The 23,529-nt window shown below is 43.1% G+C and overlaps 1 protein-coding gene and 1 long non-coding RNA gene across 3 annotated transcripts; both read left to right on the forward strand.

Moving 5' to 3' along the window:
- The first annotated feature begins 3,933 nt into the window (after positions 1-3,933).
- LOC118476704 (uncharacterized) lies at positions 3,934-6,635 on the forward strand. The gene is made up of 2 exons (XR_004857204.1): positions 3,934-6,128; positions 6,209-6,635. It is a non-coding gene; the product is annotated as an uncharacterized lncRNA (long non-coding RNA).
- A 10,561-nt stretch (positions 6,636-17,196) lies between these two features.
- LOC103650678 (uncharacterized) lies at positions 17,197-20,269 on the forward strand. Of its 2 annotated transcripts, XM_023301992.2 has the most exons (3): positions 17,197-17,343; positions 17,447-20,012; positions 20,117-20,269. In XM_023301992.2, exon 2 carries the CDS (start codon positions 17,451-17,453, stop codon positions 19,992-19,994), a length of 2,544 nt encoding a protein of 847 aa, XP_023157760.1. In that variant the 5' UTR covers positions 17,197-17,343; positions 17,447-17,450; the 3' UTR covers positions 19,995-20,012; positions 20,117-20,269. The 2 variants fall into 2 exon arrangements, with proteins under 2 accessions (XP_023157760.1, XP_023157759.1); XM_023301991.2 differs by having other exon boundaries at positions 17,245-17,365; positions 17,447-20,269.
- The last annotated feature ends 3,260 nt before the right edge of the window (positions 20,270-23,529 follow it).

The raw sequence follows: 23,529 nt of genomic DNA on the forward strand, positions 1-23,529 counted from the left end.
GGCTCACCGGACAGTCCGGTGCACACCGGACAGTCCGGTGAATTTTAGCCGTACGCCGTCGGCAGATTCCCGAGAGCGGCGTCTTCAGGTCGAGACAGCCTGGCGCACCGGACACTGTCCGGTGCACCACCGGACAGTCCGGTGCCCCAGACCGAAACAGCCTCTTGGCTGTACACAGCCAAGTCTTCTCTTCTCTTCTTCTTTCTGTTTCTAATACTTAGACAAGTATATTAGTACACAAAACCAATGTACTAAGACTTAGAAACATACCTTTGCTCTAGATTTGCACTTTGTTCATCCATGGGCATTGATTCACATTTAAGCACTTGTGTTGACACTCAATCACCAAAATACTTAGAAATGGCCCAAGGGCACATTTCCCTTTCAGGTTATGAAGGACATACCTTCATAAACATTACATATCATAATGAAGAAGGAATTACATGGAATATAAAAGATAACATAAACAGTTATGTATTATTATCAACTCATTTCTATTTTATTGCTATGGAAAAATAGAAATGATATCGGGTTACAAATATACCTTTGACTTGAAAGAAGGTAAAATTACAAACGTGATGCAAAAGCAAATGCCCAGTCAGCGTGAACAGTACAGGGTTACTGTTCATCTATTTATAGGCATGGGATGCAACCCATGTAAAATTACACCTATGCCCTTTACATCTGCTAATCTTTACTACTATTAAGACCTTACCGTAGGCGTCCACACTGAATTTGGCGCACGGTTCTGCCGTTCGTGCAGCGCATCCCCCACCCTCTCCTCCACAGTGCCCCCGCTCCCGCACATCGCGCCGCCGCGTCGTCCCGCAGCGGATATCTCGCCCGCTCACGAGATCCACCCCGCCTCCCCGCCGCGATCTCCCCTCCCCGCCTCTCCTTCTCGCTCGCGCTCTCCTTCCTCGCGCCGGCAACCCCCACACTCGCCTCTGTCCCCTCCACCATCCACCTCCCCACTCAAATCTCTACACTCGCCGTCTGCCTCCACCCTCCGCCACGAGCCCCTTCCCCGACGCCCTACCCGCCTCAATTCCACCACCTCCTCCGTCATCTCCCCGCTGCCCTCCTCAAGGTCGAGCCTCTCCCGCTCCTTCCCCTCAGGTGCACCCGCCGCCTCCGAGCACCGCCGCACGCTGGTTTGGTTCCGCGCCTCTTCCCATCGCGACACGCCTCTTCTCCTGCATGCCCTCCACCTCGCGATGCGCACTACCATCTACACCGTGCCCACCACGCCCGCTTCCCCCCGATTCGATGATCTTGCACTCTCCCGCCCCAACTAGCCCTACCCCGCCGACCATGAGTACGTCGCACAGATCCAGATCGGTGGGGCTCGTAAGGGCCCAAGGTGAGCAAGGACGAGGTTAGGTCCACCGTCTGCTTCTCTTCCTTCGCCGGCTTCTACACGCTCCAGGCCCCGCCTTCCAACTGTGAACCTCGCGCCGTTACTGGTGCTCGACCCCGCGTCTGCATTGGACTCTGCCTCGCCACCATCCATGGCCGCCGTCGTGGGGCTCTACTCATCGAGCTCTAGGTACGCACGAGGTGCGAAAAAGCCTTTGTCTCTCTCCCGTCTCGCCCACTCTAGATTCTTCGTATTTCTGCTCCGGGTCGGGTTGATGCCGTTGTCGAGCTGGGTGCACCGCGTGTGAGTGGCACAAGTAGCTCAGCCTGAGGTTTCTAGGGTTTTGGGTTGAGCACATGGGAGGCATTGCTCCTCTGCTCAGGTGCAGCATATCTGCGCGACAACATCTTCGTCGTCAACGGGGTCAGGTGAAAGGAGTAGAGGAAAATTAATATATCTAGGTTTATTATCAAGGAAATGCTTCTGCAGGAGACTTTTGGATGTACTTGCAGTTAATTCAGAATTTTGTCAGTATGCTTCATTATTGCTGATTTCAAAATCATCGGTGTATATCTTTTGAGATGCTTGGTCAAAACCTATAACCTTACTTCTCAAAATTGTTTTGTGTAGAAGCTTCATCTTGCTTTCTAACGTAATAATATTATCTCTGATCGTGTGGACTTGTTTTCTACACAGAACTGGTGGCCATCGAATCTGCTTATCCTCAACTGCATTTCCCACGAGGAGCCTAAAGTCCTTGTGCCGGAGTATGGTGAGATGGCTGATATCCAAGACAAGGATGTCACTCTCTTTTTCTGGCGAGCTCCCCAATCCACGCTATAAGGCCCACTCTGGTTTTCTTGACTGCCTAATTTAACTTCTCATTTAGTGACATGTTGTCTGTGATGATTGCAGCATGGAGCTATGGTGATTTAGTAGAAGATGTATGTCTTTGGTGGAAACCATAATGGTCGTTACTTTAGCGACATTCAGGTAGATTATTCCTCTAGATGTTGTATTTATTCACAACTGCATTTATGGGTAGGAATTCTCACAGCCATCTTGAATTAGGAGGAGTTCTTCAGCGCCTTCAAGGAGGAGATGGAGATCAAGTGACAACTCGAGCAGGTGCAGGTGGCATAGAGGGTAACAATTCCCATCCTGTGACTGTTTTGGTTCTTACAAAAATAGTTTCTTTAAATGTTAAACTAAATATTGTTCTCAGGATCACTGTTGCCCATTGAAGAACCACTACTAGAATTAGAAAGGCCACCAATTTTTTCAGCACCATTATTTCTAGCTTCATTGTAACTGCTAGACAAAATAAGGTACTACTTAACTGAGAAACACTACTTCTAGCCACACTAGGATTATTCAAGACCAGCTTGTGGCACTTATTTGTTTGTTGATTGGATCCAAGTTTTGTAGCAGTCAAGTCATTAGATCTGGTTTTGTCACCTTTTTACTGATAGGATTTGTTTACATGGTTTCAGCATCTGGCGGTAAAGTTGTTTATCATTTTCATACCTACAATCTGAACGACCTTATTGTCCCTGTGTATTTAAGTGTCTTATTGGAATGCTTTTGATATTTGACTGTTGTAGTATCTTTGCTACCATGTGTGCCAGTTTTTCAAGTTAAAACTTCATCGTGCTAACAATTTATTTGCGATATTTTGTTTACTGCTGCCTGTACTCCCTCTGTTCCAAATCAGAATACATTTATTACATCAGATAGGTACATTATGAAAAGAATCTGATGATACTTATTTGTATCATAAATTTTATTATTTTATTATTTAAATTTGGTCAAAACTAAGATGATTTGACTCTCTAAAAAATTTGGAATAACTTATACAAAAGAGGGAGGCAACTAAGGAAATAGGAGTCTGCCTTCTATTTTGTTCATCTTCATCCTTCAACAACTTAGTACATTAGTTTATATTGTTTTTTGGTGATTAGCAGTTTAGCTCTCTTGATGTGTTGCTGACTGATATTTTATGATGCCATGTTCCAAAGGCCCCCTGGTGCTTTGCCATCATCTCTGCTTGGATATGAGGCACTGACAGGTTCCCTAGATGATTCTGGATTTGAAGATTATCTTCACAGTAAGACATGCTATCGTTTGTTATTGATAGGTCATTTTCCTTCTCTATCACATGTATGATAATTTTTTCACTTGTTATTATATTTTTTAATCAATAACAGAAAGATCCTGATGGGATACAGTGATCATACATGCACTCAACATATCATGATCTTCTTTTATTACAAATTAAAGCATGTCACCATCTTCCATTTCAGGACTGAACCAAGATTGTGAGCACATTGTATTGCTAAGACAATTCTGTCGTACAACGTTCGTCCACCCTCCATTTGTAGATTTGTCTGCATCTGCTCTTTGCGGATCGTCGACTCATTGTTCTTGTCGTATGTGTTCGAACAGTTTCTTTCAGATGTCAAGAGGTGGATCTTGTTTCTACAGTGAGTTGGTGATCTGGAGACGATCGAGTGTAGAGTGTTGAAGGCATATCTGCAATATTCATACACAAAAACACAATGCACATCAACTAACAGAAGTATTAATTTTAAAAAATGACGCTGAACCTTAAAACATATTCAAACCATTTATTTACATCATGCAGAGGTATGGTATTAATTCCATGGATCGATGAGTTAAATGGCTATTTTAAGCTAAAGCTTGTTTTCCTTTACAAGAGGGGTTTTTATCTAAAAGAATATCTTTGGAGTGGTTCTTTTACATTCTATGAAACCATCCTTTTTATTTGATGCCACATGTCAGACGTCATATTTAAATGTGCATACACAAATATACTAATTGTTTTAGCTGACCTAGAGTTTATCTAAAAGACTCTGATAGGCTGAATGTATGAGTTGTTTCTTGCTGTAAATATGGATTGGTAATGAATAGAGAAATTAGGTTTGCTTTGTAGTATTACAAAAATATATGAATCCTTGAGAAGAGTTCTTTCTAGAATTGATAAAATGAATTGGAATGTGGAGCTGTGGATTGATGAATCTATCAAACCTATTCTACAATTGTAGCCTGCAAATAGTAAATATGTACCTCTGTGTGTTCTTAAGTCTTAACTTAATATCCTAATTCTTGGCAGGCTTCATGTGTTGTATCTTTCTATAAATATGAACAAAGAATAAGGTTGATGGAATTTAGTTGATTATTAAATGATTTGTAAGTGCTCAAAATGGATGACATTCACTAGCAAGAGATTAGTAAGAAACTAGCAGGATAAATTCCTTAATTCTTTATTTACAGCTTTAACTTGGAAACATGATGGTAGCCTTATTGCTGATACAACTATATATTTACAGAAACATAGTGTGATGGATAACATATTATATTTTATATGGTTTATACAATGTCCTAAATCTTGGTAGGACGCATGGGTTGCGTCCTGCTATAAATATGGACAAACAATGAAGTTCATTGCTGGAGACAGCCTGACAATTGAAGTTCTCCCAACATGCCCTACTATGACATGACAGGTAGGTGAGACTGAGTTTATCAGTTAGCGCTGCAGGTTTAACTTAATTGCAGAGCAGCATTGTATAGTCGATTAACCATGTTTGTAACATATTTCTTCTCTCATCTCTGTGTTGGAGTGCTTGCAACATATTTTGTACTTGCATCTTATTTTGGTAGTTAAGAGTGTAACCAGACAACTCATCCATTTTCTTCCATTTGCACCCAAACTTTCATTGTCTTATTGTTGTCAAGCGCATAATGCGATCATGTTTTCCTTGGGGTGGCATGAAACTATAATGACAATATCAGTGTGGCCGTCCAGTTTCTGTACAATTCTTGACTGCAGGTCCCAGTTCAAGTTAGTTTGCCAAATTTCTATGGCTTGTGCAGCTAGCATCTTAATGCTCTTTGCAAAAAAAAAGAGTATTATTAAGGGTTTAGTCTTCGAGCTTTCTACATAGAAGGGGCTACTTGAAATCACCATAAATTTTCATTGCTTTCATTCTCTCTTTTGGTATTTCAGTTTGGTTATGGTTTAACTCTTCTTTTGCTATTTGTGTCGACCATTTATGTCACAATAACTTCACTCAATACTCTGTACATAACTGACTGGTCATGATATCATATTTCGATAAAGTATTTATGACAATCTAAGACACACAAATGGTCATTGGAAAACCTTTGGATGGCAAGCTTGTATTGTATGCCTTCCAAATTTTATAGTAGTACCATTTTTTATTTTGTTTGGATACCTCTTCTAACAGAGATCTTGGTAATTTGAACTTATATGGTCATCTGGTGCCTGAGCTTGGAAAATTGGAGCATCTTCAGTATTTGTAAGTTCTTACCCAAATGATTTATATCTTGGTAGTTGTTCACAATAGGATGTCAGACTTTACATTCACTGTTTCTTTTTTAACTGCATTGGGCAACAGAGCACATAATTCTGATCATATATCAATGACATTATGCCCCTTGAAAAGGTTTATGAATCCATTTGTAGTGCAGTTTGCAAACACCAATTACTTGACTAGGATCGAACTATTTTTGTCCCACTTGATCAGTTTGTAGTCTTGGATTGCCTTATTTGTTATGTGAAGGATAAAGTTAGAATATTTCTCAATGTGTAGGAATGGGATAGGTGGACTTACTGGTTGGGTGTCTCTTGTATGAATCAGGTTATGGTCACCGTAGGCAGGTTTTCTCCACACAGATGGGTTTGAGCGACCAGGACATTGTTGCACTTTTTGGTGGTCACACCCTGGTTGGTGGAATCGGGCGTGTATTTTTGTTTGTTTGGCAACTTGAAAGCTGGTGCTTATGCACAGTTGTCTCTTCTTATAGGGAAGATGCCACAAGGACAGGTCTGGGTTTGAGGGAGCTTGGACGTCCAACCCTTTGATCTTTGACAACTCTTCAAGTATGTGATTTGTTTTCCCTTGATACTGTGCTTTGTTGGTTAAACTGAGTAAGTTGAGTACACACTAACTAATAGGGAGCTTCTGAGTGGAGAGAAGGAAGGCTTTTTGCAGCTACCAAGGGACAAAGCCCTCCTCTCTTATCCATCCTTCTGCCCACTTATTGACAAATATGTAGCAGTATATATATCTTTGATCCTTGTCATTTGTTCGGTGTCGGTTTATGTTAATCTGGGTGGCTGTAATAAATATTTGTCAGCCTTGTGTTTTGTTATCTTCTTTTCTCTTGAATGGTTCATTTGAAGATGGGGTGAACTAAACTGAATATGTAGTCTGTATGTTTTTATGGTTCAGTTTTCTTTTTTATTTATCTATCATATCTATCGGAGAAGCTTTGTCATATGAAGCAGAGTATGGTAGGTTGGTGGGGCATTGCAGTGTAGTGGCAGCGACACTCTGATTAACTATGCCAACGGATTGATCCTTGCATTTCCTCAGGGTAACTCAGCAGGCAAGGGACCTCGAAATGCAATGGTTGTCAACAAAGAAATTGTGACAGATTGGAGTCGATGATATATATGTCGTCACTTTCATGTAATCGTTATACACTAACATTCTGTCGAATAAAGACTAGAGTCGATAATAATTTGCCGTCGCAACGCACGAGTACTATACTAGTAACTCTATAATAATTCATCGAGGTCTAAATAGCCTTTTTCATCTTTAAGTCGGTTTTCCTTTCCGCTATCATGCCGAAGCTCTTCTACACACAGCTTCGACTCCGCGCCATCCTTCGTACCCCTTCTGTGCTTTTTCACGTTGTGGTTTTAACTCAAGTCCGAAGATACCTGTTCACACATTGTACTCCAGAAACATTGTTAAATCATGTTTTTGAGGACCTTTGGAAGCCGAAGGCACCCAACAAAACCAATACAAAGTTAAAAGAAAGGGTTCAAAAAGAAAGGAGCAAAGCAACCGAAGGCTGCCCTGGTCTGGCGCATCGGACTGTCCGGTGCACCAGGGAGAATTCCCTCCAACTTGCTAGCTTCGGGAATTCTGGGAGCCACCCCGCTATAATTCACCGGACTGTCCGGTGTAGCACCAGACTGTCCGGTGTGCCAAGCGGAGCAATGGCTACCTGCGCCAACGGTCGCCTGCAACGCTACAGGAACAATGAACAGTGCGCGGACTGCGCGTGCAGAAGTCAGAGCAGACGCAGATGGCGCACCGGATAGTGAATAGGACATGTCTGGTGCACCACCGGACTGTCCGGTGGCCCACATGTCAGAAGCTCCAATGGTCGAACCCTAACGGTTGGGTGACGTGGCTGGCGCACCGGACAGTGTCCAGTGGTGCACCGGACTGTCCGGTGCGCCATACGACAGCTGCCTTCCCCAACGACCATTTTGGTGGTTGGGGCTATAAATACCCCCCAACTACCACACTTCAATGCATCCAAGTTTTCAGCCATCAAACCTCATACAAGAGCTCTAGACTTCATTCCAAGACACAAACAAAGAGATCAAATCCTCTCCCAAGTCCGGAATCACTCCAAACAAATTAGTGACTAGAGAGAGACTTTTGTGTTCTTTTGAGCTCTTGCGCTTGGATCACTTTTCTTCTTCTTCTATTCTTGTTTCCAACTCACTTGTAATCAAAGCAAGAGACACCAAGTTGTGGTGGTCCTTGTAGTGGACTAAGTGTCCCATTTGATTGAGAAGAGAAGCTCACTCGGTCTAAGTGACCGTTTGAGAAAGGGAAAGGGTTGAAAGAGACCCGGTCTTTGTGACCACCTCAACGGGGAGTAGGTTTGCAAGAACCGAACCTCGGTAAAACAAATCATCGTGTCATACGCTCTTATTTGCTTGTGATTTGTTTTCGCCCTCTCTTTCGGACTCGATTATATTTCTAACGCTAACCCCGACTTATAGTTGTGCTTAAAATTTATAAATTTCAGATTTGCCTATTCACCCCCCCTCTAGGCGACTTTCAGATTTCCTCAATGGGCCAATCAAGGAGGAGGTATATGTGGAACAACCCCCTGGCTTTGGGGATGACAGGTATCCCGACCATGTATAGAAGCTCTCTAAGGCGCTCTATGGACTTAAGCAAGCCCCAAGAGCATGGTATGAATGCCTTAGAGATTTCCTTATTTCTAATGCTTTCAAGTTTGGGAAAGCCGATCCCACTCTTTTCACAAAGACATGTAATGGTGATCTTTTTGTTTGCCAAATTTATGTCGATGACATAATATTTGGTTCTACTAATCAAAAGTCTTGTGAGGAGTTTAGCAGGGTGATGATGCAAAAGTTTGAGATGTCGATGATGGGCGAGTTGACCTACTTCCTTGGATTCCAAGTGAAGCAACTCAAGGATGGCACTTTCATCTCCCAAATGAAGTACACTCAAGATCTTCTCAAGAGGTTTGGGATGAAGGACGCCAAGCCCGCGAAGACACCGATGGGAACTGACGGGCATCTTGACCTCAACAAAGGAGGTAAGTCCGTTGATCAAAAGGCATACCGGTCAATGATAGGTTCATTACTTTATCTTTGTACTAGTAGACCGAACATTATGCTTAGTGTATGCATGTGTGCTAGATTTCAATCCGACCCCAAAGAATGTCACCTTGTGGCCGTTAAGCGAATTCTTAGGTATTTAGTTTCTACGCCTTGCTTCGAGATCTGGTATCCAAAGGGGTCTACCTTTGACTTGATTGGATACTCGACTCCGATTATGCCAGGTGCAAGGTTGATAGGAAGAGCACATCAGGGACGTGCCAATTTCTAGGAAGGTCCATGTGTCCTGGAGTTCCAAGAAATAAACATCTGTTGCCCCATCCACAGTTGAGGCCGAGTACGTTGCCGCAAGACAGTGTTGCACACAACTACTTTGGATGAGGCAAACCCTCTAGGACTTTGGCTACAATCTGAGCAAAGTCCCACTCCTATGTGACAATGAGAGTGTAATCCGCTTGGCGGATAATCCTGTTGAACACAGCCGCACTAAGCACATAGACATCCGGCATCACTTCCTGAGAGACCACCAACAAAAGGGAGATATTGATGTGTATCACATTAGCACGGAGAACCAACTAGCCGATATCTTCACCAAACCTTTAGAGGAGAAAAGGTTTTGCAGGTTGCGTAGTGAGCTAAATGTCTTAGATTCGCGTAACTTGGATTGATCTATAGCATACATGTAGTCTATGCCTTTGATCATGTTACTTTGAGCATTTACATTATTTGTTGTCTATTTATGGTGTTCAAGTTGTACAAGTCATCCCCGGACCTCACAAGTCCATATGCAAATGATGCACATATTTAGGGGGAGATGTGCTACAACTTGACCCCTTTGAGACTAACTTGTTTGCTTGAGTACACTTGATGTAGTCTCGAAGGTACATTGAAAGGGAAAATGAACTTGGATGATGACAAGACTTCCACTGCACTCCGGTATTAGTGTATTTAATTCCAAGTTCATACTTGTGCTCTCATTGCCTTTCTGCTCTTAATTGACATTTTGGTGAGGCAATGGGGTTAAAGGGCCAAGAATGATCTCGTTTTGGTGCTTAATGCCAAAGGGGGAGAAATTAAGGCCAAAGCAAAATGGTTCAGCCAACCACTTGTGAATTTTGAAAATAGAGGAGTTAGAATTTGGTTTTTGTCAAAATACTCTTATTGCAAAATTTGGTCTCTTATGGGGGAGAACTTTGATTATGGGAAAAAGGGGGAGTTTTTTGCACTTGATCAATTTTACTCTTGGAATATCTCTCGATTTGCTCAAACAAGGGTGTTTGACTTAGAGATAGGAAAAAGAATTTGATTTGCAAAAACAAACGAAGTGGTGGCAAAGAGTGATCCAAATATGCCAAATCTTAAGTAAAAAGGGAATTGGTCTTTATTTGCATTGATGTTGCACTTCTTTTGTTGGTTTTTGATGTGTTGGCATAAATCACCAAAAAGGGGGAGATTGAAAGGGAAATGTGCCCTTGGGCCATTTCTATGAGTATTTTGGTGATTAGATGTCCAACACATATTGAGTGAGTCCTTATGTACCAAATGAGTGAGAAGTGTGAAATCAAGAACAAGGTATGTTTCTAGACTTAGTGAATTGTTTTTGAATACTAACATGGTTATCTAAGTGCTAGAAACAGTGCCAAGAAAAGAAGATTTGAATTGGAGAAGAGTTGGCAAAGTACAACCAACACCAACTCGGGTATGGCACGCCGGACTGTCTGGTGGTGCACCGGACAGTGTCCGGTGCCCCAGGCTGGTCAACGGTGAACCGGCTGCTCTCGAGAAGCGGCGGAGCGACGCGGCTATAAATCATCAGACTATCTGGTGGTGCACCGGACTGTCCGGTGAGTCATCTGCGCACGCGTCCAAGTCATCGGCGATGAACTCATCGCTCTCGGAAAAAGAGAAAGGCGACGTGGCTATAATTCACCGGACTGTCCGGTGAATCAACGGCGCCAGCAGCCAATGGTCGTCCGCGCGATCAACGCGCGACACGTGGTCCGCGCCAATGGTCGGTTGGGCACACCGGACTGTCCGGTGCGCCAACTGGTCCCGAGGACCAACGGTCGGCTGTGCCCGGTACGGAAGGAAATCGAGCACCAGACTGCTACAGTATCTGTCCGGTGGTGCACCACTCAACAGAAGGCAAGAATTGCCTACCAAATTGATGTCCAATGGCTCCTAGCTGCCTTGGGGCTATAAAAGGGACCCCTAGGCGCATGGAGCAGTACACCAAGCTTACAAGAAACATCCTAAGACAACTAGACTCTGCATTCACGCAATCGGATCATCGTTCTTGAGATTTGAGCACTGTTCGAATTGTAAACTCCTTGAGCTGTGTTTGTGTGCTCACTTCTTCACTTGTGTGCGTGTGTGCGCTACGGATTTGGATCTTGCATGTGTTGCTCTCCCATCCTTACTCATAAATTTGTAAGGGCGAGAGGCTCCAACTTGTGGAGATTCCTCGCAAACGGGAAGAATACTCAAGATAAAAGACCGTGGTATTCAAGTCAATCATTGGATCACTTGAAAGGGGTTGAGTGCAACCCTCATCCATTGGGATGCCACAACGTGGAAGTAGGCAAGTGTTACTTGGCCGAACCACGGGATAAAAATCGCACGAGCTCGCTCCATAGCCACTCGGTTACACTAACACTTTAATAATCAAGTTTGTGGCTATTTAGTGTTTTATTTTACAGGATCACCTATTCACCCCCCTCTAGGTGCTCTCATTCATCAAGATCAACTTGCTCCACTTGGGAGCCATTAGTCTCATCAAACACAGTGTCACAAGAAACTTCAACTAATCCAGTGGACTTGTTGAAGACTCTATATGCCCTTGTGTTTGAGTCATAGCCAAGTAAAAAGCCTTCTACTGCTTTAGGAGCAAATTTAGAATTTCTACCTCTCTTAATAAGAATAAAACATTTGTCGTTGTATGATGTTTGTATGATGTTTTACCGCTGAGGAAAAATTGGGCTTTTTACCGCTGAGGAGTTCGTATGATGTTTTCTTGAGGATTCAGTGAAGGTAGAGTCGGTTGATGGAGTAGCAAGCGGTGTTAATCGCCTCCACCAAAATCGATCCGGTGTCTTGTACTCATCAAGCATGGTCCTTGCCATATCCAAAAGAATTCTATTCTTCCTCTCCACAACATCATTTTGTTGAGGTGTGTAGGGAGAAGAGAACTCATGCTTGATGCCATCCTCCTCAAGAAATCCTTCAATTTGAGAGTTCTTGAACTCCGTTCCATTGTCGCTTCTAATCTTCTTGATTCTCAATCTAAACTCATTTTGAGCTCGTCTCAAGAATCTCTTCAAAGTCTCTTGGGTTTGAGATTTTTCCTGCAAAAAGAACACCCAAGTGAAGCGAGAATAATCATCCACAATAACAAGACAATACTTACTCCCGTCGATGCTTATGTAAGCGATCGGGCCGAATAGATCCATGTGGAGTAGCTATAGCGGCCTTTCGATCGTCATGATGTTCTTGTGTGGATGATGAACTCCAACCTGCTTCCCTGCTTGACATGCACTACAAATCATGTCTTTCTCAAAATGAACATTTGTTAGTCCTAAAATGTGCTCCCCTTTTATAATCTTGTGAAGATTCTTCATCCCAACATGAGCAAGTCAGCGATGCTAGAGCCAGCCCATATTAGTCTTAGCAATTAAGCAAGTGCCTAGTTCAACATTGTTATCATTGAAATCAACTAAATATAGCTGATCATCTCCCTTAAAAGCTATTGAATCATCACTTCTTTTAAAAACGGTAACACCAACATCAGTAAATAGACAATTGTAGCCCATTTTACATAATTGAGAAACAAAAAGCAAGTTGTAATCTAAAAAATTTACAAGAAAAACATTAGAAATAGAATGGTCAGGAGATATAGCAATTTTACCAAAACCTTTGACCAAACCTTGATTTCCATCCCCGAATGTGATTGCTCTTTGGAGATCATCATTTTTCTCATATGAGGAGAACATCCTTTTCTCCCCTGTCATGTGGTTTGTGCACTCGCTATCGATTATCCAACTTGACCCACCGGATACATAAACCTACAAAATAAATTTAGGCCTTGTTCTTAGGTACCAAACGAACTTGGGTCCTTTCACATTAGAAACAAGCACCTTGGGTACCCAAACACAAGTCTTTGGACTCTTGTGTTTACCCCTAACATATTTGGCAACTACTTTACCTGATTTGTTAGTAAGCACAAAAGATGCATCAAAAGTGTTAAATGAGAAGTTATGTTCATTTGATGCATTAGCAATCTTCCTTTTAGGTATTTTGATATGAGTTGAATGCCTAGAGCTAGAAGCCTCATTACTGTACATATAAGCATGATGAGAAATAGAGTGAGATTTTCTAGCATGAATTCTTCTAATTTTGTGCTCAGGATAGTTCTCAGGGTATAAAATGTAACCTTCCCTATACTAAACCATGGGAGCCTTCTTCTTTTTTCCACATCTATTCCACTTTCCTCTTCCGCACGCTATCCTCCAGTTCTGTTGCTGACATAGGACGCCACTTGTCGCTCTCACAAAGCTTCTTAGTTCTTATGTCTGAGCTAGCTATAAGTTTACAACATGTTTTCCCTCTCTCTCCTCTACCTCAACATTTAGGTGGCTAATATCTTCTTATTATACTTGCTCTTAATAGGCTCATTGGTCATCTAAATAGTAAACTTTGGTTTAGATGGTAAAAATGTTTGCGGACTTGTAATTTACAATGCCCAATTACCACGCTTCCAAACATCTCCCGGTCTCTTCTCTTCATAAACCAATACACATGCTTTGCCTATCTCTAGCAGCATACCTATCTCACTCCATTTTTCAAACACTGCTGCGTAAACAATGTAGTCTACTCTATAGTAATAGTATTTTACATGGCCATATGCAAGCTCTGTTGAGCATGGCCTTAGCCACTTGACTCTTTCCTCCGTCCAAAAAAGATTGTTTTTAAGAAGGGTCCCTTTGGAACATATGAACTTCACATGAATGGTATAGGATTTTCACATGAGTTAATTCAAAAACATAGGAAAAACTTTGGATTAGGGAAATATTACTATGTTCCTAAGGGCATGTATAATCCAAAGACCCTGGAACGATTTTCTAAGTACAAGAGACAATTAAGAGACTGCATAATACAACCCTGAGTCTTTAGATTATAATTATAGCTAAGAAACAATATGTGTAGAGAGCCGTGTAGAGACGATCCCGTCTCCTGTATTTTTTCAATTAACCATAGAGTCCCATCAAAGTACACCATATTAAGTGCCCGTTTGGGAGGGCTCCCAAATGACCCTGACTCCTTACTGGAGCCCTCCCAAACGTGGTGTCAAAAACTCCATGGCGAGAGCTCAACTAGAGCAGGAGCCATTTTGAGGGTGGGAGCGGGAGCTAAAAAAATTAGCTCCCAGCGGCTCCGCCAGCAAGCGCATGCATGCAGCGCCTCGTGCCCGCTCGACAGTACGTCCACCGCCACTGCCTCCTTGAGCTTCTACTGCACGGGCCATACAGCCTCAGCGACTTGCACAATGCCATGTGCAGGCAGTGGCAAAGCTCTATAAAATTAACGTCCCGGGCCACTCTAAGGTTACTTTAAACATCCCCTAATATATTGTGCGGCTAAATATACCGCTAAAACAAAATATACTACAAACATAGACTAAGATAGTATTTACTTCAATTCAACATCTAAAAATACAATAAACTTGATAAAAAAAATTAGAAGTACCTAATTAGAGACGATTTGGTCCTTCCCCGTCTCTAATAACTTCATCAACATTAGCACGTGAATTTGAACCTACACATTGCAAGTTAAATATTTGTATAAAATGAGAGATACAACATGACAATATAACTAATGAATGCAAAAATGTATAAGTGAGCACAAAAATATACCACTTGAACTTTGCGGAGGTAGCTTTTTCATACGACTCTTCAATTCTTGAAAATGATATAAAATATCATCACTTTGAATTCTTGCAAAGATATCTCTTTCTATATAGCATACCATTCTATGATTTAACCAATCATTTACCATCTTATTTCTCAATTCTGTCTTGATGATTTTCATAGCTGAGAAGGCTCTTTAAACCGTGGCAGTTGCAACAGGCAAAATTAAGGTTAATTCAATTAGACAATAAATCAATGCAAAAACTAGGTGTCTCTCGGTTTGCACCATCTTAATAGCCAGATTACCAAGGTCTTCACAATTTGCAAAATCAGAATTACCCCTCACATCAACAATAAATATATCGAGTTGATCTCTAAGGATCAAGAGGTCATATTGAGAGAAGTCTGCAGAATAAATCTTAGTCAATTCTATCGGCTGAGCTTTGTCATAGCTGACAAATGAATTTCTTAGATCTAGACACGAAATGCACCTCAATAACTGAGTAGATCTTTCAGTGAAACGATTGTTTAATTCCACAATAACTTGATCATAGACAACAATAAATATCTCATTTTTGAAATGATGATAGTAAGTCACTAATTGACCTCCACGCCCCCTTGAGCGACCTCGGACAGTAATTGTATCATCCATCTTTGGTACAATAGTGTTATGTTGGTTACAAAAGGTCTTTACCTCCTCAAACAATTCTTCCCATCCACTATCACGTACTTCACTAATATTCCGCAATGTGGCTCCAATCAATCCAACAGCAAGGACAATATTCTGATCTTTTCTTTGCAAACATTATGACAAATCATTAGTCTTACCTAATAACCTCATCATGAGATGGAGAATAAGCACAAATTCAAAGCTCTTCATTTGTTTCAACAAACCAGAAGCCATATATTTCTTATCCCCATTAGAGCCATCATTGGCCACAATCTCTAGTACCTCTAAAATAGCATCCCACATGAGAACAATACGATATAAAGTTTTATGATGTAAACCTAATCGAGTATCCCCAGGTCATGCTAGGTTGGTTTTTTGATTTTTCCCTCTACCTGAAAAAATTTCCCACATGAGAATAGCATCTATTATTTAGCTTGTTGTTTACTAATTAAAAAAATTGAGAAAATGTCGGGAGTCAGAAACATACCGGCCGGCAGGCTAGCACTGTGGCAGTGGCATTGGCGGGCAGGGCAGACGAAGACGACCGCTCTGACCTCTGGCTGGCCTGGCCCCGGCGGCTAGCACTAGCAGGTAGCAGCCTAGTAGAGCTGCAGGCCTGCAGAGGAGCTCTACCGTTTGCCGCTCGGCCTACGCAGCTAGCCGGCTAGGCGGGCACGCGCTGCACGGCCGCAGTGCCGCACGCGGCTACGCAGCCTACGCCCTCAGCAGTGTTGGGCTGCTGGCGACCTGGCTCCTGGCGTGCTGCTGCTCGACTGTGAGCAGAGCTCGCGTGCTCTGCCGTGGACCGCGGTGCCGCCTCTGCGCGCGCTGCTCTCGGCTCTCGCGGCTGGCGGCTGAACTTAGCACAGAGAACAGATAGAACGTAGCCTATTAGGATTTTTTTTTACCAAATCTCTACTATATATATATATATATATATATATATATATATATATATATATATATATATATATATATATATCCACGACCTAATATCCGCCCCTGTGTGCAGGTACGTTAGCTGACTCAGCTCGTCATAATCGTAGCTCACTAGCCAGCCTCGTATCGATGTTCGGGACATGGCGTACAGTATGCACACGAGATGTTCGTGCAAATGTCTAACTAAGGACACTGGACATTTACGTCATACGTCAAATAAAAAATACAGAAAAAGCTGCTTTGTCAAACGATTTACAAAAAATAGTGACTGTTGTAGTGGAGCAGCTCTTGCAAGGCTACAGTAAAATTAGAGATGAAGCTATTTTTAAAGGAGCCAAAGCCGACCTTAATCGTGTGCTTGGTTTAAATAATGATATAGTTCATCATCTTCTCCCTTCTTACTTTTTTGTTTGGTTTGTGAAATAGCATGATTTGATACATCACTATTTCATTTCTTATAATTAAATAATTAATAATAATATGATAAATGAGTTTATTTCACCAAATTTATGCAATAAACTCATGATGCACCGCCTTATTTAGAATAAATTAACTCTTTAAAGCAAACACTCCTAAGGCTTTGTTTGGTTACTGTAGTATTGACCTCAATTCACATATATTGAGTTAGATTTGAGTGTAAATTAGTTTAAGTACCTCAATTTATCTTAATACATGTGGATTAAGACCAATATTAGAGTAGCCAAACTAATCTAGAAAAGGCACTCACGTGTTTGGTGTGAAGGCTCAATGCGCTTTCCACGAATAATGGAAAACTGTAGGATGAAATCGGTAACACCGAACAAAAACTGAAAAAAAAATACCTTGGTTGTGCCTGTGTAATGTGTACTAATAAACGTTTGGCAACCAGCCCCCTGTCGAAAGCCCTAATTCCAAATGGACCCCATCATACGCACGTTTCTCTCTTTACCCCGATTCGTCTTCGTTTCCAACAAAATAAAAAAAATTCCCCATCTCCATCGTCCCCGGCGAACCCTGCCTTCCCGTCCTTCCGCGGTTCCTCCGCATCATGGTAAGCGGTGAAGCTCTGTAAGGTTTGCCCTGCCTTAGTTTTCTTCCTCTCCAGTGGCGCTAGCATCCCTTCTAACCTTTTTTCTTTCTTGTTCCTCACCTAGCGACATGGCGGATTCGCGTGGAACAACTCCCAAGAGCGGTGACAATGATAACACCTCCACGCGCCCGGCGCGCCTCCGCGTCATGCGCCCGGAAGTCAAGGAATTTCTGACGAGTCCTCGCCGGAGACGCCCCAAGAAGCAACCGCCTCCGCCTCCGCCCCCGCCGCCACGAAATGTGAAGCTGAAGGAGAGGAAGAACAAGGAAAAGGGGAAGGCTGCGACGGAGGAAGACAAATTCGAGCGCGCGCAATACAACTGCCCCTTCCAGGACGAGGGCGAAGGGGGCCGCGACTTCGCGCCGCCGGAGCTGGTCTGGGGTAAGGTACGGAGCCACTCCTGGTGGCCCGGACAGGTGTTCGACGCCGCTGACGCCTCCGAAATCGCGCTGCAGCACCGGAAGGCCGGCGCGCTGCTCATCGTCTACTTCTGGGACAGGACCTTCGCTTGGAGCTCCCCTTCCGCGCTGCTCCCCTTCCGCTCCAACTTCACGCGACTATCCGCCCAGAGCACTATGTCCAGCTTCGTCTCCGCTATGGATTCCGCGCTGCAGGAGGTTGGGCGACGCGTAGAGGCTGGCCTCTCGTGCGGTTGCTTCACCTCCAGCATTGCCACCAAGCAGGAGGTTCAAAACTCTGGTATCCGGCAAGGGGCGTATGGTGCGGCCGTAGACTCTGTCTACACGAGGGATGCCTTCCATAGCAAAACATTTCTTGACTACATCTCAGCACTGGGAAAGAAACCACTGGCGGGTGCTGATCTTCTTGTCCTTGCTACCGTAAAAGCACAGCTGAGGGCCTTGAATCGCTCAAGGGGCTCAAGGGACCTCCCTGAGTTTGAGATGTTTGAGGGCACTGATGAGATTACAGAAATGACACACACAGATGGAGATGATACATTGAGTCGAGGGAAAAAGTCAAAGCGCATGAAGAGTTCATCGAAGAAGAAAACTGACATTTCCAAGCATTTAGATGGACTCAAAACTGGTTCTGTTGCTGACAGCAGAACATTGGCCAAGAAGGCAGTAGGTGATGCTTTGAGTGAGAGAAAATCTGGACGCACACTGAGATCCACGAGTAAGAAGGAAGATGCTTTAGAGGGTTTGAAAAGGCTGGCAAAGGATGGAATTCAGGAATTAACAGGGAAAAGCAAAGACGCCCCCATTCTTAAAGAAAAAAATCAGGGGCATGGGGCAGGCTCTGCACACAAGAAGGGTAGAATCACAGAGGATGGGTATCATAGACTTGGAGATAGCAATGCCAAGGATCCCATTTTTCCTGGCAAGAGAAGATTGGGACATAACGAAAACTCAATAAGCAAACGAGTGCCCATCTCAGAGCATGGTAGGAAGAAGAAGAAACTTTCTGAACTCATGGCAGAGACAGGCAAGCCTAATTCTGCATCTAGTGGTAAGAGCAAAACTCGAGGGAAGCGTTCGTTGCATGATTCAGCTGAGAAAACTGAGGATCCTGAACATCACTCTAAGGATACATTGATGACTAGGAAAAGAAAGAAGCTCAACACATTGGGGGATTTGTCTTCACTGTCAGAGCCTCTCTCTCGTAAGAAGTCCACAAAGGTTGGAGAACTGATGAGCAAAGTAGCTGGGAGCAGCATGTTACAGGCTGCACCTGCTGTCAAAGCTAATAGTGCAGTGTCTCAGACAAAACCACGAAGGGCTAAGTACAGGCAAGTAAATGCTGCAGACAAATCTCCATGTCCTGTGAAGGTGAATCAGGGGAACAGCGAAGCCGTTAGTAAGGAGTCTCTATCTTGTGGAGAAATGCTATGGCAGCTCTCTGTAGCAGCATGTGGTCTTCAGCAGAGAGAGAAAATCGTTCCTACAAGTGTTAACTTCTTTACCGGTTTTAGAAAGAACAAATTTTCTAGTTCTGATGTCAATGAGGGGATGCCTGAGAAGGCAGCCAACACTGAGTCCACTCTTTCAGAACAGCCCATTGCTGATCATATGCAGGATGACTATTGGGCTGACATTCTCATTAATGTGGAGGAGCCGCTATCTAACCTGAAAAAGAAGATAGATGAGAGTAAGAAAAGAGTAAACAAGAAGGCACCTCAGGTTAAGAAACCTCCTGTTAATTCATTGTCGACTGTAGAAAATGTAGACGAGCCAAGGAGTGAAGGCAACCAAGATACAGGAAATGAGGAACAACTTAGGAACGAAACCAAGTTGTTTTCTGCAAATGGATCTCAACTGAACGCCGGAACCAAATTTGGTCAAGAGATGGAAAATTGCTTTCTGTCTGGACTGGTGCTGCACTTCAGCAGGCCATGCGCTGTTCCATCACAGTGTGACCTTATCAAGATCTTTAGCCAATACGGTCCTGTCAATGAAGTGAAGGCAGATGTTGCAAACAGTGCCAGCTCTGCCCAGGTGATCTTCAAGAGGCGCATGGATGCTGAGGCAGCGTTTGCAGGTGCTGGGAAGATCAGTGCCCTTGGACCTGCCCTTGTGAGCTTTCGTCTCACTGACTTCCCAGCTAGTGCTTCAGGAAATAAAGCTTCCCATGTTGCATCAAAGAGCGAATAGTGTTGCTTGACCAGTGAGGTAAAAACGGCTTTCGTATCTCTTCCCTAGTTGGGTCTGGGTTTGAGTTTGACAGCTGCTGTATATTATCTTATGCACATTATGGTGTCCTCTTGTTTTTTTAGGGAAACTGGATGGGGGAGTTAGAGAAAAAGGTATACTCTACTGTATGTGGTAGTTAGGTTGTTGCAGGATTAAGAGGAACAGCAATGTCATCTGGGTCTTCCAGTGTTGTGGAGGTGTCATACTCACTATCATTTATGCTGCAGACCAGTTCAGATGAGTTGCCAATAACCATTAGGTGTTGTAAAAGCAAGGTTCAAGAAAGCGCTGAGCGCGCGCTAGGGTGGTGAAAAAGCTTAAGCGCGATTAATCGTGCTTAAGCGTGCTTAAGCGTTTCTGTTAAAAAGAGAAAAAATGACATGATATTGGGCCACCCTGCAACAGCCCTTAACCCCCTCCTCCTCTCTTCATGAGTCTGCAGCCCACTTGCCAGGAGGCCCAACCCAAAACCCCTCTCCCGTGATGACCTAGTACTCTGCTGCCTCCTTCCACGCCCTGCGCCACTGCTCTGTGCTCTCCGCCTCCCTCACCCGAAGCCTATCCTCCCCTGTGTCGTACGCTCTCCGGCTCCCTCTCCCGAAGCCTCTCCTCTCTCATGCGATCTTCACCTCTCTATCGCGAAGCCGCTCCGCCTCTCTCTCTCACCAATCTGCTGCATGCAGTCATCGCCGCTTCGTCCGCTCTCTCTCTCTACCTCTCTCTTGAAGTCTCTCCTCTTCTCTCTCATCGATCCGTCGATTTGCTGCTTGCTGGATTGACGCCGGAGGTGTTCCTCCTCTTCCTCTCCCTCCTCTTCTCCCTTAAACATGGCGGATGGGCACGATTAAGCAGGGCCAGCGCTTAATTGCCCGCTTAGTAGGTAAGCGACGCGTTGACCCTCTGCTCAGCGCTTAACCGTGCCTAATCGCACACCTAATCGCGCTTTCTTGAACATTGTATAAAAGCATGTTTTTTAAGCTCCGTTTCTTAATAATCCAAGTACTGGATTTTGATGCGGGTGCAAATGGATTAATCATGTACTTCATGCACGGGCATGTTTGGTTCTCGGCTAAATCTGCCACAACTTGTCTGAGGTTAATCGATCAAATTGAAGAGGGGTTCCATTTTAATCTATAAATTACTAAATACGGAAACTAATACTCTATTTTAGTTTCCGTATTTACCAACTTAGAGATTAAAATAGAATAGATGGAGGTATAAAAATTAGTCCCTAAAAATCAAACACCACTTAGACGACAGTGGCCAAACAGCCTCATGTTTGTGTGTCCTGTGCGAGTACCTGTTGTCTGGCAGTCTGTATACCGATGGTTCTTGTATTGGGCTAGGTTGGAGTGATTCCGAATTCATGATATTAATCAATGCATGCACATATTCAAAGCTTTATTTGATCTACCTTAATGTTATAACAAATCTCTTTAAATAATTATATACCAAGTTCTTCATATGACTTTCTCTTGCAGTTTGGAAATATATTGTCTCTATCCCAATTAAAAAAAAATACTAGGACATTATCTTTAATACCGAAGAGTACTAGTATAGTTTTTACTTCAAACTATCACCTTGCTAATATATCATTTTCCCATAAGCATATTGAAAACGACACATGTTTCAATTCCATTCTAGTATCAACATCAGTTACTAATATTTTAATAACGTTATAACTTTGTTGATGATATACTCGTGGGTCCTTATTCTCAGATGCTATACACCAAGAACAAAGCAACACAATTGTTATTGGTTAGGAACCTTCGTCTTTCGAAGCATTATTTCCCTTAGAATATAATGATCTCTAGACGAAGGTCACGAATGACATACCTTCGTCATTTTAGTGAGAAGACATGAATAAAGGCGTACGAAACACAAAAAGAATATAAACAATTATTCCAAATCACTAGATTATGCATCTCTTTATTTCATAAACATGGATAAAGATTAATAGTAATTATATTACATGTGTACCTTTGGCTTGACAGAAGGTAAAAGAGCGGATGTGACGTAGGAGTGATTATAAGTCAGCGTGAACAATATGATGTTACTGTTCATCTATTTATAGGCACAGGATGCAACCTAGATGAAATTACATTCATGTCCTTGACATTTACCCTAAGGCAAGCTATCAAGGACTAAGCAGTCTTTTCCCTTTTAAGTCGGTTTCTCCTTTCACCGTCGTCAACGTGCTGAGCCGAAGCTCCTTCAGCCACAGCTTCGGAGCTAACTTGTCCTTTGTTCAGACTGCACCTTCATACCATGCATACCTTCATCTTAAAGTCGAAGCTTCCTGAAACAGTTTATTATACTGGAAAACATGTTAGTTATGTTTTTGAGGACCTTCGGAAGAGGAAGGCCCCAACAGTAGCCCCTCGCAATATTAATTTGTTTTCGCTTTTACCAAATTCAGACTGCGACATGGACGAAGGCCTTTAGCCGAAGGTCCGAAAAAACACCTTCCCTTCACTAGAATAGCGAAAATCAATGACATGTAGGGCCCGCCAAGTTGCAATGCACCTGAGCATATAAATAGGAACCCGCAGCGACAGCTGTTGGGGCCATGCTTCGTCGCCGAAGATCCTGCAGGAAGAAACACCTTCGGCAGACCCTCTCAGGAGCAGCTCCGAAGCTATCACCTTTAAAGCTTCGGCGCTATGACAGATCTCAAGACGAAGGGGTGAACCGACTTAAAGATGAAGTGTCATAAAGACTCATGATGTTTTGTGTCATTATTGTAGTCGATTGTAAAGGGCATAAATGTAATCTCACACAGGCTGCGCCCTGTGCCTATAAATAGATGAACAATACCTCTGTACTGTTCACGCAATCTGGCAATCACGAACACGTTACGCTGGAATTATTGTTTTCTGTCAAGGCAGAGGTATAAATGCACTTAAATATTATGTTTTAATATTTAAGTTCATTTAATGAATATACAAATAATTCTATCTGTTTTTGATATATTTTTCTACAATGTTGTAAGACCGTTATGCTTCGTTATATATTGTTTTTATAAGCGTGATCACGAAGGTATGACCTTCGTGATATCTTGCTTGTGGCCTTCATCTTCGAAGTTCATTAAATCCTTGGGGAGATAATGTTTCGGCGGACGAAGGGCATTAACATTTAACACTTCATGTTGCCTTGTTCTTAATTCATAGCATTTGAGAACAAGTCCCCAACATTGGCGCCCACCTCCGGTGAACTCACTTCCACTTTCTGAGCTGATGGCTTCGTTCAACAATAAAGCTAGTGTTGCTTCGGCTACAAAGCTGGTGCTCCCAATAACAGGCGGATCGTGCTCAGAACCGGCCAATAAGAAGCAGAAGAAGGAGGCACAGAGAAGGGTACAACATGTCAGGGTACAGGGACCCTTCATCAAGTCAAAATGATCTCATATCCCAATTACCTTCTCGCAAGAGGACCTTCAGCTCAAGGATTACCCTCACAATGATGCTATGGTTATATCTTGTGTCATCAAAGGATT

This window comes from Zea mays, chromosome 3 (assembly GCF_902167145.1).
Source record: "Zea mays cultivar B73 chromosome 3, Zm-B73-REFERENCE-NAM-5.0, whole genome shotgun sequence".
Taxonomy (NCBI): Eukaryota; Viridiplantae; Streptophyta; class Magnoliopsida; order Poales; family Poaceae; genus Zea; species Zea mays.